At 41.0% G+C, this 15,403-nt stretch overlaps 1 protein-coding gene across 3 annotated transcripts in view; it reads right to left on the reverse strand.

Annotated features, from left to right (window-relative positions):
- Positions 1-15,403, reverse strand: part of csmd1a (CUB and Sushi multiple domains 1a) — a 286,478-nt gene that overhangs the window by 250,398 nt on the left and 20,677 nt on the right. Inside the window, exon 2 of one of the 3 annotated variants that reach the window (XM_049718435.1) lies at positions 5,481-5,998. The exons of the other annotated variants lie outside the window; for them this stretch is intronic. Within the exon in view, the coding sequence (XP_049574392.1) occupies positions 5,481-5,616 (136 nt within the window). The 5' untranslated portion in view covers positions 5,617-5,998. The remainder of the gene's footprint in view (positions 1-5,480; positions 5,999-15,403) is intronic. 3 annotated transcript variants of the gene reach the window in all.

Below are 15,403 nucleotides of genomic sequence, written 5' to 3' on the forward strand. Positions count from 1 at the left end.
AGCTTGAAGAGATCGATGGTTTCTCTTTATATTTTAAGTTACAAGCGTGAGCAAGGAGTAAATTAAACTTATCAGTTTATTTGATCAAATGGAAGAAATCAATCAACAAGCCATCACGATATTAAGGGAACTGAAGTACAAAAACATTTTAGTTTATATGTCCTGAGAGCATAGTAAAAACCTGAAAAATGAAAACAATTTAGTGAGAAATCGGGAATGTGTTAGCAAAGCAGCAAGTCATTAAAAATACAACAGCAATAAAACACATTGATAATTTAGTTGAGTTATGAAAGGTTTGTGTAGTAAACAAAGACCAAGAATACACATATAAAAAGTAAAAGACCGAATTATGTGTAATACAGGATGAACCTGAACATTAGAAGAGTGTCGACATCAATCTATGATCCAGTTGCACTTTTATTAACTGTAATTTGTTACACTGGCAAACAATGTCCTCACTCCTGATTAAATTTTTTCATACCTGAGCTGAGTCACCTGATTTTAAGTATCCTAAAACTTAGTTCGATCCAATGGAAGGCTATGGGTAGAAGCTAGATCAGACAGACAGACATGAGCTCAATTAATTTTGGCCATCATAACAAATTTAAATAATTATTTAGAAGCATGTGTCTAAATTAAATGTATGACTCAATGCAGCTGCATAATTTATGGGTGAGTGTTCAACTCCGCTCATCTAAAAACAACACTATCGATTAATGCCGTTGTCAAGAATGCCGTTACATTTGTTAGATTTCGATATGAATGTAACATCTTTAAACGTTTATGCTAAAGGATTCGCTCAGGCAGGTTAGCAAAACGTTTCAACATCTTGCTCCTTAGCAAGCCCCAGATGAGAGAGGAAGCTTTTGGCCATTCTGAATACCGCCCACTAGCGAGAACTGCGGCTGCGGAGCACAAACAAGCTGCTGCATTCAGTCAGCTCGAGTAAAAAGGCCGATGACATCTTGTTGAGCTATGAGTCCACGCATGACTTCGATGTGCAATCAATTCATTGCCAAAAACACAATTGTCATTTTTTCACGCCAGAATCTATTGCAGCTATCAAAGCTGTTGTGAGAATGAATGATGGCACTTGTTTATTAGAATTGGTAAAACACACCATAGCTGTTGATGTTCTGGAGCAATTTGTCAAATTGAATTTGGATATTACTTTTCATGGCTATCTTGTAGCCACACGGACGAATCTTTCATTACAAACGCCAGTCGAGAGGTTCATTTCATGCTTATTTTTAGAGCTGGCTGAGTAATCCTGCGTTATGAAATAACCCTCCGCTCCCACCGCACTGAGGCGTCGACACCAAAAAGCTACAAGAGAAACAGCAACAAACTGCAGTGTCAAAGAAGCAACATTAAAAGCTCCCCGCTAGCCAATTACAACAACTTTCAGGCTCTTGATGTGTGCTTGCAATTTGCAGCTAGCTAGACATAAATTTGGAGTTTTGGACCCGTTTAGCAGACTTTTCATTTTGATGTTGAAGGTATGCAGACATTGCTTCAAGGCAAATTGGACTATGTACTTCCTGTCAAATTTCAGTGAAAATCCACAGGGGGTGAGCATTTTCGTTGACGGAAACACAACAGAATCTGCTGGTTGTCATACGGCATTGACGACAAATATTAAACATTGGGATTAATAACAGATGCGATAAGCCCGCTTGCCGAGCCTTCGGGCCACCTCGTAGTGTTTCCCTACAAATTTGAGGTATAAATTCAGGATGGACAGGGTTATGATGTCATTATTTAATTCCAGACATTACTAGCAGAGCAGTACAAGATGGAAAAGTCATTTGTGATTAATCGTGTCTGCTGAGGAATACATTTTCATTTTCTCTCTCACTTTGTCTGTGGCTCTGTCCCAATCTCTCTTGCTAACATCCTTGCTCTTGCTCTCTTTGTCTTCACACACAACCAACTCTTCCTACGTTATAATCTACTCTATGTAGGCCAAGGCTCTTTTAAAACTTCTGTCAAAGGACTCATTTGAAAGCTAGCACAAAGCAGCAATATGTCTAAGAGAGTCATTTGTCATTGGATGCTCAAAGTCTCCTACATAAGAATTGCAATGTTACTTTTCAAACATTTTATAAAGTACATGTATTGTGGCAACGTTATTAATTAGTCAGAAGTTAGGCTAGACATCTTAGGCATTCATTCTTCAACTTCCCAAGACATTTTTGAAAACTGCGTGCTTTCAACTTTTTGGCTACAATTTGGGGAGACTGCTATTGGGCCCCAGTGCATGAGATCCATAAAAGCATGCTTAGATGAGTTAGACATGGAAGAACCTGAGTGCAAGGCCCTCAATTGGGTCCAACATCACTGACGTCTGACTGTCCCAATACATTTGTTCTCATTGTGACTTCCAAAAGGGTTGTGCATGCAAACAAAAACTGGCACAAACTGGGGGGGGTTCTGCTTGTGTAAATATTTTAAGAGGTTGTAAACATAAGATGCCAGCTTGATTCTAATATGTGTGATTCAGAGTGTAAATGGAATTTTTTATTTGCATTCAATTCAGTGATTCTTTCACATACCACTAGAGAGTGCCCATCGACCATTCTTTAGGAGTCACTGTGCTTAAGTGAACCATTCTGGTGTGAATCTGATTTGTGTGGATATATTTGTCCTTAAAAGAAAAATGAACAGGTGTTAAACAAGTGGGACACAGGTAATTAGTAATAGTTGATGCAAGGCAGAAGGCCCTAGCCTTCTACACGGTAAAATTTTCCAACACTTCTATTCAGGATTATTCAAGTGTTGTAATTCTAGTGCTAGTGGAAAACAGCAAAGCCAAGTGAGTTTATTCTTGTGAGAAGAATGCTCAAGTACAGACAATAATTTACTCGAAGAGATGGCACACTCTTACTGCGCATGAACAAGCAAGGTTTTACTTGCTTTTCTTCTACAACCAACTCATTGTTAGATTTGTTGACTTTCAACTACCATACAAGGAAAAACTGCGGCAATGTCTCAGATCGAGATTACAATCATGGGCCATGATGACGTAAATTGCAGAGCTTCATTAAAATGGTGTATTGTCTGAGGAAATGGCCCATTGCTGATTTTCACCTGGGCCCATTGCTGAAGTTAGCAAGTAATTAAATGCGTGCTGAAATGTTTGGATGTTACCATTCGTAAGGCACAGACAAATGAATGGATTGTTACACTGTAAAGATCACGCCCACTAGTGAAGTTTTCCAACCAAAAAAGCTCATTACCAGCATATCGATACAATACCATAAGAGTTATTTTTATGTTGACATTTGATCATTTGTTATCTGTGAATTTTAATGCCACTAGGGTTGTGAAAGTTTCTTGACTTTTCATAACATTTTAAATGACATTTCAAGACAATCAATAATTAGTCGCATCTTTGAATTTAAAGTGCATCATCCACATTTAAAGGTGGTGACCATCTGGGGTTTGCGGACACACCAAATGAATTATTGCAATCCCCCTTCTGTCTTTCCAGATGTCTGTTTGCCCTTTAATTTCCTTTAAGTCCATCCCATGGTGGATAACTGTTAAATAAGTAAATGTAGCTGCTGATCTGCAGTAGAGCAGTGCAATAGGTTGACTTCACTTTTTTTTTGTTCATTATAATATGGAACACAAACTAATCTGATTGTGAGGCTTTGCAATGTTGAAGGGGGTAAAAGCTGATCAACAGTGAGGGAAATATGTGCATCAACGTGTCAGCACAGATTGGGAGATGAATCACAGCTGAATGGATGGCAGAAGTTGCTTAATTCGTAAACGGCTTAAACGAATCAGCAACATGATCGTCAATGTGCCAATCTCTCACATTCAGTGATGTAGAATGGCTTGGCAAAGTCAAGCAGTGGTGCGATCAAGACCGGTGGACACGGAGCACTTCATCAGTCCACCAGGCTTGTTCTGAGCCATTGGAGTTGTTGATGCACATGGAGGCTAAACAAGTCAGCGTATGTAACAAGCAGTAGTGGGAATTTCCATCCATTTTCTGTATCGCCTGTCCCTACGGGGGTCGAACCCTTTCCCAATTTGGAGTGCTCAGCCTACCGTGCATGTTTTTGGGAAGTGGGAGGAAACCGGAGTGCCCGTAGAAAACCCACGCAGGCGGGGGGAGAACATGCAAATTCCACACGGGGAGGGCCGGAGGTGGAATCGAACCCGCACCCTCTGTGCTAGAACTGGGAGCGTATCTTTGACCAATTTTTGATGAATTTTGATGTCAGCATTTTTCCGTCTCTGAATGGTTGGTCAGGCAAATGTTATTTTCTTAAATTTGAACAATTTTATTTTCATGTTTTATGTTTTTGTTAGCCTGGATAAATATTGTTTTGGAACTGCTCCAGATGCACGTAGCACAGTTGCATGCTATTATATTCCATTTTTCTATAGTACTGCTGGTCGCTATGATTGGACGGTGATAGTGGTGCTATTAAGTGGTAAATTAAATGTCCCCACCCCCCACTGAAGGCCCATTGCAAAATGCACAGCACAAATTGCACTGGGAACAAGCCATCCTGTTTGTAACGTCACTGAAAAGGATAAGCGAGGGGTATAGGGGCCACCCCTATACTTTTACTGACATCTTTTTTTTGGGAGGGGGTTTGCATCTCAACAAAATTGTTAATCACAGTTCACGTATCCGTAGTGAGGCTATTAAAACCATTTCACTTCCATATTACACACGTCAGAGAAAACAGTTAAAAATACCACATGGGCTCCCTCCGGATCAATATGAACGTGCATAAACTGACGTTGCCCAGCCGATCTGGGGGGACGTCGCCATAGAACATTTGCTCCTATAGTGGCAGCCTTTTTGTGACAGGTTGCTGCATGCGTCTGAGAGAAGATGACAGTGACAGGGATGGAGCTGGCGAGGCAAAGAACAGGACAGAGAAGCCATTGACGAAAACAAGTCAGTTCCCTGCACCAAAAGGAGACCGTTAACACTTTCCTCCCACCGAGCTGCATCCATGTTGGTCACCAACTTCCCACTAGCACTACAAGCAGCGATAGCACTGCAGGCCCGCTGACACGGAGCATCCATCCCCTCTGAGAGAATCTCCACCGCAACAGAGACAAACTCCAGGAACACGGGAACCAACTTCCCAGATGTGTGTAAGTTGGACTGTTGTGTGTGATTTTACAGTCAGCTGTCCCCCACCGTACCCCCGGAGCAGAGGTGCACATTTGGGATAACAGCACGGAGTGAGGGCTGAAGTCTTCAATGATTCATTTTTGAACTACTTTAACGCAATTAAGGTGAATGTGACTTCCAAGATGAGCACTGTGCGCGCACACACACACACGCACACTCCCTCACACGCACATTTCTGTGCATGCACACGTCGTTCTTTAGGGGTGGGAAACTCGCCATGCCGAACACGCACGCACACAAGTTAGGCATGGCACGATCTCGCTCCGACTTGCGATTATTTGAGCGCACACACACAGACTTAGGAACTCACCCCCGGAGCAGGAGAAATCCCCAATGAGGAGCCCCGTCAGGAGGAGAAGTGAGAGGTTGTGTCTTAGTCGGGCCATTTTCCTCACGATCAGCCTCCTCCGCTTCTTCACCATCATTGGCATCTCCAAATCCGTCATGTTGCTGTTAAATAAATCCAAGCTGGCTGCGAGCCTTCCCCCCACCTTGCCGCTCTGCTTGGCTGAAGGGAGCGGAGGGGGGTAAAAGATGACGGCCGCCCCCCCTCCTCCTTTCCTTCTTGCGTTGTTATATCTTTTCAACAAGCTAAACAAAACACTAAAACAAAAAACAACGCCAGTCGAGGATCAATCGCGGCTTGTCCAGGCGCACAAGTCCATGTTGGATGAGCAGTGTCGGGCTGGCGCAGGCAGCGCGCAGCTGGTGTGAGATGTCATAGCAGAGGAGGAGGAGGGATGGAGCGGCTCAGTGAAGGTGAGGAGACGAGAACGGAGGAGAGATATGATGCTCGCTAGGTCCTCACAGCACACTGTGCAGCAACGACTGAGAGGCAGGAGAGAGGGTGGGAGCGTGAGAGACCAAGAGAGAGAGACAGAGAGGGTGGGAGGAGAGAGAGGGAGAGAAAAGCCTTTAATACACAGAAACATTTGAATAAAAGTAAGACTTACACAGTCATGCAAAGTGTGTCAGAAGTTCCATGATAGGGTTCGCAAAAACTAGATTTGAAAACCAAACTACTTCCAGTTTTCTCTTTCAGTGCAGGTCAGACGATCGACCAGCATGTCTGCAAAGAGACCCCTGCGGTATTTTGGTTCAGTGCAAAGGAACAAGTGAAAGAACTGCGACGACTAAGGAAAAAATGCCGGCAAATAGTTTCGATAGAGCAGTGCTATGACGCTTTAAGCAATCGACATTTAATGACAAACGGCGGATAACACGGACAACATACTGCAACAATACTCAGAAGCATATATTCTTTATCCTTTCGACAAAAGGGCTAATAGAGCTTAGTGAGGACCATCTCCATGTTTGTATTATACTGCCCCTATGTGGCCAAGGTCAGAAGGAGCAGCACGATGTCCATTGAATAGAGGCAAAAAAAGTGGCAAAAATTGTTGAATTTGTTTACATTCTATTTAATTATGTGACTACTGATTGTCTTTAGAAAGACGAATGTTTCAGAGAGCACTGCTTTTATTATTATTCATTATAAACTGACTGGAACACATTTGTTGCATTTCTATTCATTTCAGTAGAAAAAGATGATTTTTAATTATTTTGAGTTGCAAGCACTTCCCAAGGAGCTCCAAAACCAAATGAAAGTGCCATAATATGCAAGGCAGGCCAGTGACTGGCGACTGCTTGTCTTTCCTCACCTTGAACTCCATCACTCACAATAGTAATTTAGCTGGGATGGGCTCCAGCTTGTACGTTACACAAATGACGATAAGCGGTATAGAAAATGGGCGGATGGATGGATATGCACATTTGACACTTGAAGTCTGTTCCGTTTGTAAAGGACAATTGCTTTGAGTTCGGGGTGTGATCGCTGAAAGAAATGAACTCAAATCAAGGCACCATTGAATGTAAATATGATGATCTCATCTTAATTTATTCACATATTTATTTGGTGTGAAATCTGGGTTGAACACAAAGCTATTATTCTGTTGACTGAATGCAAAAGGGTACTAACTTCCACCATCTACTGAAAGACCCGTTAATTGTTCTGCCTGTCACAATACTGGCGAAGATACCCCAAATGAAATATACATTACTTGGAGTAAATAAATGATAGTCAAACCAATTAAGTAAAATCTGAACTTTTCCCAGTGGCACACATGACTTCTCACGGCACCCTAATGTGTTGTGGCACAGTGGTTAAGAATCACTGATGTAAACTAATGCGGTCCGAAGGGCTTTTTATCGGACTGAAAATGCAACTTATGTGCCTTTTCCATGGTCCAAAATGTATAAATGAAAACAAATAAGTACTTTCTCATGGGAAATAATGTAACGGCATAATATTACGGTACAGGCCCAAATTGTGGCCATCAAAAATATTTTGATATAATGAGAAATGTTGCAAAACTGTTCCCTTTCTTACATTGTCTTGATGAGCAAAACAAAACTATCGATAGCTGAAATGATGGAAAGAGAGCAGATGAGCCAAGTAAAATTGTAACGGGGTCTCTATTGTAGGATAGCGGAAAGTAATGTGAAGATAGGGGGAAAGATACATACAGAGACAGCGTGGAAAGAAAAACACATGACAAGGGAGAGTGGGAAGAGGGATAAAAGGAAAGATGCTTCCCGTGGGAAGGAAGAGTAGAAGACGGATTGCAGGAAGCCTTCCGGAAGGAAGGAAGTGATGATCAAGATGCAATGGAAAGATAAAGGGGAAATTATTAACAGGACAGGGCCACAAAATTAGGTACACCTTTAATATTACATACATAAAGCACAATTTAAAAATCCATGACAGTCAGTCGGCATAAATTGAAACATGATATCGTGAGGGACGAATACAGAAGAAAGTCTGAGATAAATAATACCGGCATCGTCACCCTCCAGTTACCACAAAAGACGTCCGCCAGGGAATTGTGTGTAATGCATTCGCACCCAAACCTGAGGCATGAGCCAATTATTGATCCATGATTCCCGGTGGTATGTGCAGAAGATCACACTAACGAGATTACAATGCAGCAAACACGACGTGGAGACTTATTAGGCCACTGAGCCGAGAGGTGGCTGCTGCAATGGCAAATGCAAATTGCGTGTCATCCCAAAGTGGTCTATTACAGTGTTTCACAGCAGGTGGCATCTAATATTCTCACCCTAAAAAAGAACAAAAAATTGCCACCAGTCAAGCGCAGGTGTCAAACTTGACTTTCAATAGGTGGAAATTATGTTTCAAATTGCCTTGTTTTATCAATTAGAATGTTCCATTTTTAGGTCTTCTCATTTACTGCTGTAAATACAATGATCATAGTGTTGCTTTTTATGTGATTAATGTCACGCATGCTGCTGCAACATGCAAACATGATCAAAACTAATCCTTATTTATAGCTGGAGGCCTTTCAAACAGCCTGCTGGAGCTGTAGGTCTTACTTTTCCAGCTTCGGGCCTACGCACTACAGCATCTTACCATGGATTTTATTAATATTGTCTCATCATTTTGTTCCTAATCTGCCATCATATTAATCCACACTATTTGTTCCACTTGGAAACGCCCATCCTACTCTTACGAGAAGTTAACTACCTCAACATTGATTTTACAGATTGTGTGTGCGTGCATGTGTCATTTCACAGTGTGTTCTTCTGAGTCATTCAAGCATCAAGCTGGTCGCTCTCGGTGTGTCACACTGTTTTAGTCAGTATATACTTTTACAAAACACATTTGTACATCCACTGGTAGGAGGGAGTCTATGTTGTGGCAAACAAGCAAAGAAGGACAGAGTCAAGGAAGATGATTCAAAAAGAACAAGCAGGTCGATAGAACAATAGTCAGATGCATTCTGAAGAGCTTGTGTCTATTACTCAGTGTAGTAATGCTGCCATCCATTGGCGAGGAAGGTCAATGCAGGAGAGTAAAACGGCTGACGGGGAACGCTAAATTGTTGAAATTAAAGTAATATGCATAGTTAAAATGACAAAGATGTTCCAGCAAGAAAATATATTCTTGAATGAAAAAATAGCTAGGCAATTTCCTTCTATACTTTGCAACCTCCCCAAAAAAGGAATCATGTGTCGAAGTTGCAAAAAAAAAAAAAATCAGAGGCATGAGATCTCAATCAATATAATACAATGTGAAAAATGGAGTCGATTGTACCCGGTAAGAAGGTTTCTTTTTGTCTTTTTGTGAGAGACTCTCTTTACCAAAACCAGCAATAAATGATTAACTGGTATACACAAATTATTTTTGTTATTTTTTTAAATTTATTTATACATTTCTAGCCAGTTCATAACTTTACCATTATCTGTATAGTTTTCATTTGGGAGACAGTTAAATCAATCCATCAATTGTCTATAGCATTTGTCCAAACATGGAGGTTAACCAACGCCTTGAAAAAGACTGCGAAAAACTTTAGTTGTTCAACTGTACGCCAAATGTTTCCTATTGTTTTATTGGGTTCTTGCAGTAAGTGCGGAATTCCTGGCGGGGCCTGGCTTTCTTTCAGACAAATGGTCACCTTACAGCAAAGAGCGGGACAAATGCTTGCCAGTGATTTGTTTGCCTCGACGTTAACTGAAAGCAAAAGCATTTTACCGAGAGGAAAGGCTGCATTGCACTGCAGAGCTATTTGTTTTCTCTTTGACCTCATTATGCAAAAACCAAAAGTACACAGAGCTAAACTGTATGACTTTTTAATGAGAAAAAAGATTGGTGGCATTAATACCACTGTGTGAGATTTTCTACGAGCTTTTGCCCTTTTTCTTTTCCCCCTATTTGCATTTCCATTTTTCAAACGACAATATTTTAGCCTTCCCCAAAACTACAGCCGTTTCACCTTCATCATTTGTTACCCGTATGATAACCATAAAAGTAGAAAAACATTCAAGAAGTCGCAGCGTTTACTTAACGTGCTGTGCTTTGTGGAACTATGACGTCACCACCAGTTACCAGAAATATAACCATCTAGTTGAATTGTGTTTGCACCAAAACAACCCCTAACAGACCAATGAACACTTTGCTTCAGCTAAACATAATCAGCATACTTTATCAGATAACGTAAAGCGGCCTTGAATAACATCATTGTGGTGGTTGCCATGGTACCAACCATTTAGTTGATCATAACAACCTGACCGAGAATCAAAAACTATCATTAAAGCTGTTTGAATTTTAAGAATATAATGGAACATTCAATGGACATAAAGTCTACACACCCCTGTTGAAAAGACATCATGAATACGACCTAATCTATATAATAGGACAATGACATTGCACTGTCTGCCTTTTAATTAACAACTAAAATAATGTGCACAGCTCTTATAAATGGGATGTGGCTGTGTTATGAATTACAAATTGTGGCCAAAAAGCTCAACCATTGGACCATTTGCCGACATATTTGTGAGATTTCTGCTAAATTCTAAAATCTTAGGCTGATTCTAGGTAGAGGTAAACAATGTCTTGAATTCCACTTGAGCAGAAGTAGCCAAATGAGAAAATCTCCTCTTAATCTCTTTTAAATCTTTATGAGTTTGATCTTACTGATGTCAGCTTGTGTGGAAGAATTAATTGACTCGATTGGAGTTGTCACAGGTCAACAAAACCGACACATTTTAATGAGCACCAGGCTCAAGGTGAGACTCTATTTATTTAACCTGACTTGAGGGAGGAAAAAGTTTTAAGAAGTCTAATTCGCATAGGAGCAGAATGTTGAACTGATTTGCTGTGCTGGACAAAACCCAAAACGTCCTCTGACAAAAGCACAAGGCCCGTCTAGAGGTGAATTATATTCTTTGTGGAGTGTATGTAACTGTATTTTCTATGGCGGTGTGTGTGTGTGTGAGAGAGAGAGGGAGAGATTTAATAGAGAACACACCTGTTCTCCTTAGAGAGCTGAAAGTCAGACAGGATGAAAATGAAGGAAGGGCAGAGATGATATAAAGAAGGCAAAGGAACACAGACAGAATGGGTCGGCAACGTATAAAGACAGGATTTGTGTCAAAGGTGATCAGAGCTGAGGAGGAATAATGATGTTCATGACAAGAGAAGGCAAGATCAGAATCGTCATCTCGTGTCATCCAGGTAAATCCTGTTTTATTTTGAAAATGTTTACTGCCCCTAGTTAGTGTTTGCTGCTTCCTTTTGTGTTTCTCACTTTTTTTCTGCCAGCACCAGCCTAATATCAATATGTCCGTTGAAGTAAAAAAAGTCAGAACCAAAAGCAATACAAATCACCATGTGGTACAATTAATCAAACATTTTCCTTTCGGTTTCTTGTCGGCAAATTAATATACAAAATACTTAAAAGGACAGTTCAAAATATGTGACAAAGATGAGGTGCAGTTTGAAGAATCCCTTGTGATTGCAGCAAGCGCTCATGAGAAGAAAAAAAAATCTCTGGCTTCCTGATTAAAACTTAAAGCAGCTCTCTCTTCTGTTCTTCCACATTCCATTCTTCCAGGCAGTGATAAAATGAGTCCATAGTGGCTTATCAACCTTGGAGACACCTGCTGATTTTAAATCTGGCATAAAGTCCCTAATTAACCGAGGGGGAGAATTACTATCAGGTTTGAAGCTGCTGCTCCCTGTTGAATTATTCTTGCCCTGTAGGTTTGGCTTCCATTTGGTTTTATTAGTGCCAAGGCTCTAATATTTGATGGCTCGAGATTAGCTTGGTAAATATGAGACGTGGATTTTGTGTGTATCGTGTATGAGAATGTTTATCTTACTTCCAAAATGTATTCGATTTCAATTTCATCAATACAATAAATTAAATATTAGCATTTTGGGAAAAAAAAAAAAAAAAAGGACCTAAAACCGGCATCATATCTTATGTTGACGTATCTTTAGTAGCTTTGTTCAATTAATTTTTTTAGCTCAATATTTTCTTTGGCTAACTCCAATGTTCACACTCATGTAGTTTTGAAAAAAAAAAGAAAAAAAAAAGGGGGGGGGGGGGACAGCAATTATGTGGTCCACTTTGTTGCTATATCCAATGTGACATCCAACCCCAGGTAGTGAGACATCTTACCCCATTGTGGGGCATGCTCACACTCTCTAGATTACTTATAACTGTGAAAATGACTGAACAAAACCAAAATATTTACTTGAGACTTTGGTCTTACATCTGCTACACATTTTGTTTATACACTGTATGATGGATTAATTCCAAGAAATATTTATGACTATGAACAAGCTTTTTTTTTATACATAGGCCTACAATAACTACCCAACCCCCTTAGTAAAATTGGCCTAGAACCGCCACTGGAAGGTTCACTTATAAAAGAAGTTATAAGGTTAATGGAAAATTTAGATGTATAAAAGGACAGTAGAGTGCATAGCAAGATGTCAAGAATAATGTCCCAGATGAGGCTCCGATTTAAAAAAGATGTCACAGACAAGCGTGGGAATCAGGGGAGGTGAAGAATAAAGCCTTTAAAAAGAAGTTTAAGAGAGGAATAAATGTTTCAACTACAGCGTTCGCTCCTTGAGCTCTCTGGTGTCAATCCTCAAAAGGGAACCGGCTGCACTTCTTTTTGAAAAGCTGCATTTGGAAAATAAGTGCTCAAACAGGTAAGGAAAATGGTAAACAGTGAATTAGGATGCTATACAAAGGTAAGCAGAGTCAAGCGCTCACAAGGTGGAGGTGCTCGGTCAGCAGAAGCCCTGGAGGGATAACGAGGAAAGATGAAGTGGAGAGCGCGTGAGTATGTATGCTAATGTTGATGCTAAGTGCTGATGGCAAGATGGAGCTGAAAGAGAAATTGTTGTCAGTATAAGGAGGCATCTTTCACACGAAGATGCGGCTTTTAACGTGGAGGAGAAGCGTCGAGGATGTGCTTGATGAAGGAGAAGAGGATGTTGGGGGAAATGAATGGAAAAGGAGTGGCGGCGGAGGAGAGGAGGGCGGATTGTTTGAGGCAAAGAGTCGAGGGTAGCGCGAGGCATATGAGCACACACGACGCGCTATTGACTGAAGACTTTCCCTGTTAATTGCATATTCGACGTGATTGCACTGCAATGGCTGAGCTGAATGAGAATAAGTTCCACTTTTCTTGAAGAAGATGGGAGACAACAATGAAGGAATAGCAAACCTTGAGATGGGAACTTGACAACATGGCAATTTGGGGGCCAAGAAAGACAGACGTCAAAAGAGTATCAGACAGGTTCCCTAACAACACGAGTGTTCGCATCGTCCTCTACTTTCAGGCACAGAAACGTGACTATTAAATATCCCGTTAAAAGCCTTGAAATTTGCATTTCTGAACAAAATTCCTTTGCATCTTATCTCAATCATGCCACCATGTTCTCCCTAATTGTTCCTACACCAGCTGACAAAAAAAAACACTCCATCTTTCTGATGAACTGCAATCATAAAATTGGTTGTTGTTTCCACTGCCATGTTTTTCATACAGTAACAGCGTTTGGACATATAAACGTACAATGTCAAAGATTGAGTTGATTTCCATAAATGAGAAGCAAAAAAATAGAGTGCATGATAAGATGACATCAAAATAACCATATAGAGACCACGCTTGGTCAACTGGACAACTGGATGCCAGTGGGTGCGAGTAAGTAGGTGTTATATGAATCATGTCCAATTTGGAATGATTCCACTCACACACCGCAGGAAAGTGAATTATGAGCTGGCAAAGACCTATTCATAGTTAAAAGAATTTTTGAGGAATTATTTGAATAGAGGTGTTTTTGAAATTTGCTTCGTTGCGTGATGCTCCCGAGGTCATCAAGAATGCTGATACGTGCGATAATGCTCTGAAAACAGTTTCTAGCTTTTAACTTCTAATTTAGCATTTCAAAGTTGCCGATTTGACTCAAAGGGCCCAATTTTTGTTGTAAAAACTGGCACATCTATTGGAAGAAGAGGTTGACTCAGAGTTGCAATCTTGCAAATCCTTATAATAATAAATTGAAAGTAAATAAGGAACACTGGGATTCAAGTCAGCAATGTCTCACAACGGCGCAAACATCCATTTCTAACTGTGCCCTGCTACGAAAACGACAACAAAAATCCATGCATAGAGCTAGACTACACTTTGCGATAGACTAGCGCTGGATGCGAAAACAGGGATCATAAAACATGTTGCTTAAATTACTTTTACCATCGCCATCTTGCCCGGTATGTAATGGTGGGCTTCATTATTTTATTTCCACACTGCAGTTGATTCATGACACTGCCAGACGCTTTTTTCCCACACAACCAATACACAGCTGAAGCCAAGTCGGCTCTTTGGGGTGGATTTCAACATGCAGAGAGCGACCCACATCACATAATTTCCTGCACTCGAGAGGAAAGGAGATTCAGTCGGAGTTAAAAAAAATGTTTGACCCTGCAGTCCAAGTTTATGAAACTCAATCAAAGAGAACGTGACCCAGTAGTAATGGCTATTCGGAATGATTTGACCCTTATTAAAAGCGCCTCTGACCGAAATGTATTGGTGCGTGATGTTCAGTCCTCTGCCTGTTTTTACTTCAATCAACCTCCGCTACCTCTCTATTACGGCTGCATGAACACACAGCACACACAGCACACACACACACACGATTTAGGCAAAAATACACAACAGTGTCCCCTTTAATCTTGTGCATCCTGACAGGCCACACACTTGCACACACACACACACACACACACATACACACAGGTTGGAGATCAATTTCAATTCTGCAGTTAGGGAACAAGTCAGCAGACAGCCTTTCATCTCCTCAGCCTCGCTCACTTCCTCTTGCTCTCACTCTGCCCACTTCTCTCTATTGATCTCTGTCACTCTCTTGCTGTCTTGCTCTCCTCCACTCTCTCTTTCAAAACTCCTCTCTTTGCATGACTTTCTCTCGATCTTTCATCCTTTGTCACCGCCTCTCAGATGTCCATCTCTGATCTCGACCGCCTCATCTTTCACCCCTCACTCTCTTCCACCACAGAGAAGCATGCACATCGTATCGAGTCGAGTTAATTTCTAATCCATGAAAAGTTATTGACCCTCCGCTACGCGCCACGGAGGTTGCGCACATTGTCAGTATTGAGCAGGCGTCATTTGAATGAGAGTCCAAGTGTCTCTTTGATCATCCGCCCAACATCTGCCTCGATTTACGCATGCCTCACATAGTCTCACGCCTGATTCCTGGTGATTGAAGTAGAAGTTATTTACCTAACCATGGTAATCCCCAAGTCTCTGTTCGATTTGGGTATAATTTGGGGTGATAAGATGTCGTCGCCGTGATGTTTACTCACAGCAAAGTCTTTAGATTAGCCATTAGTCAGAGTG

Source organism: Syngnathus scovelli, chromosome 4, assembly GCF_024217435.2.
Source record: "Syngnathus scovelli strain Florida chromosome 4, RoL_Ssco_1.2, whole genome shotgun sequence".
Lineage (NCBI taxonomy): Eukaryota > Metazoa > Chordata > Actinopteri > Syngnathiformes > Syngnathidae > Syngnathus > Syngnathus scovelli.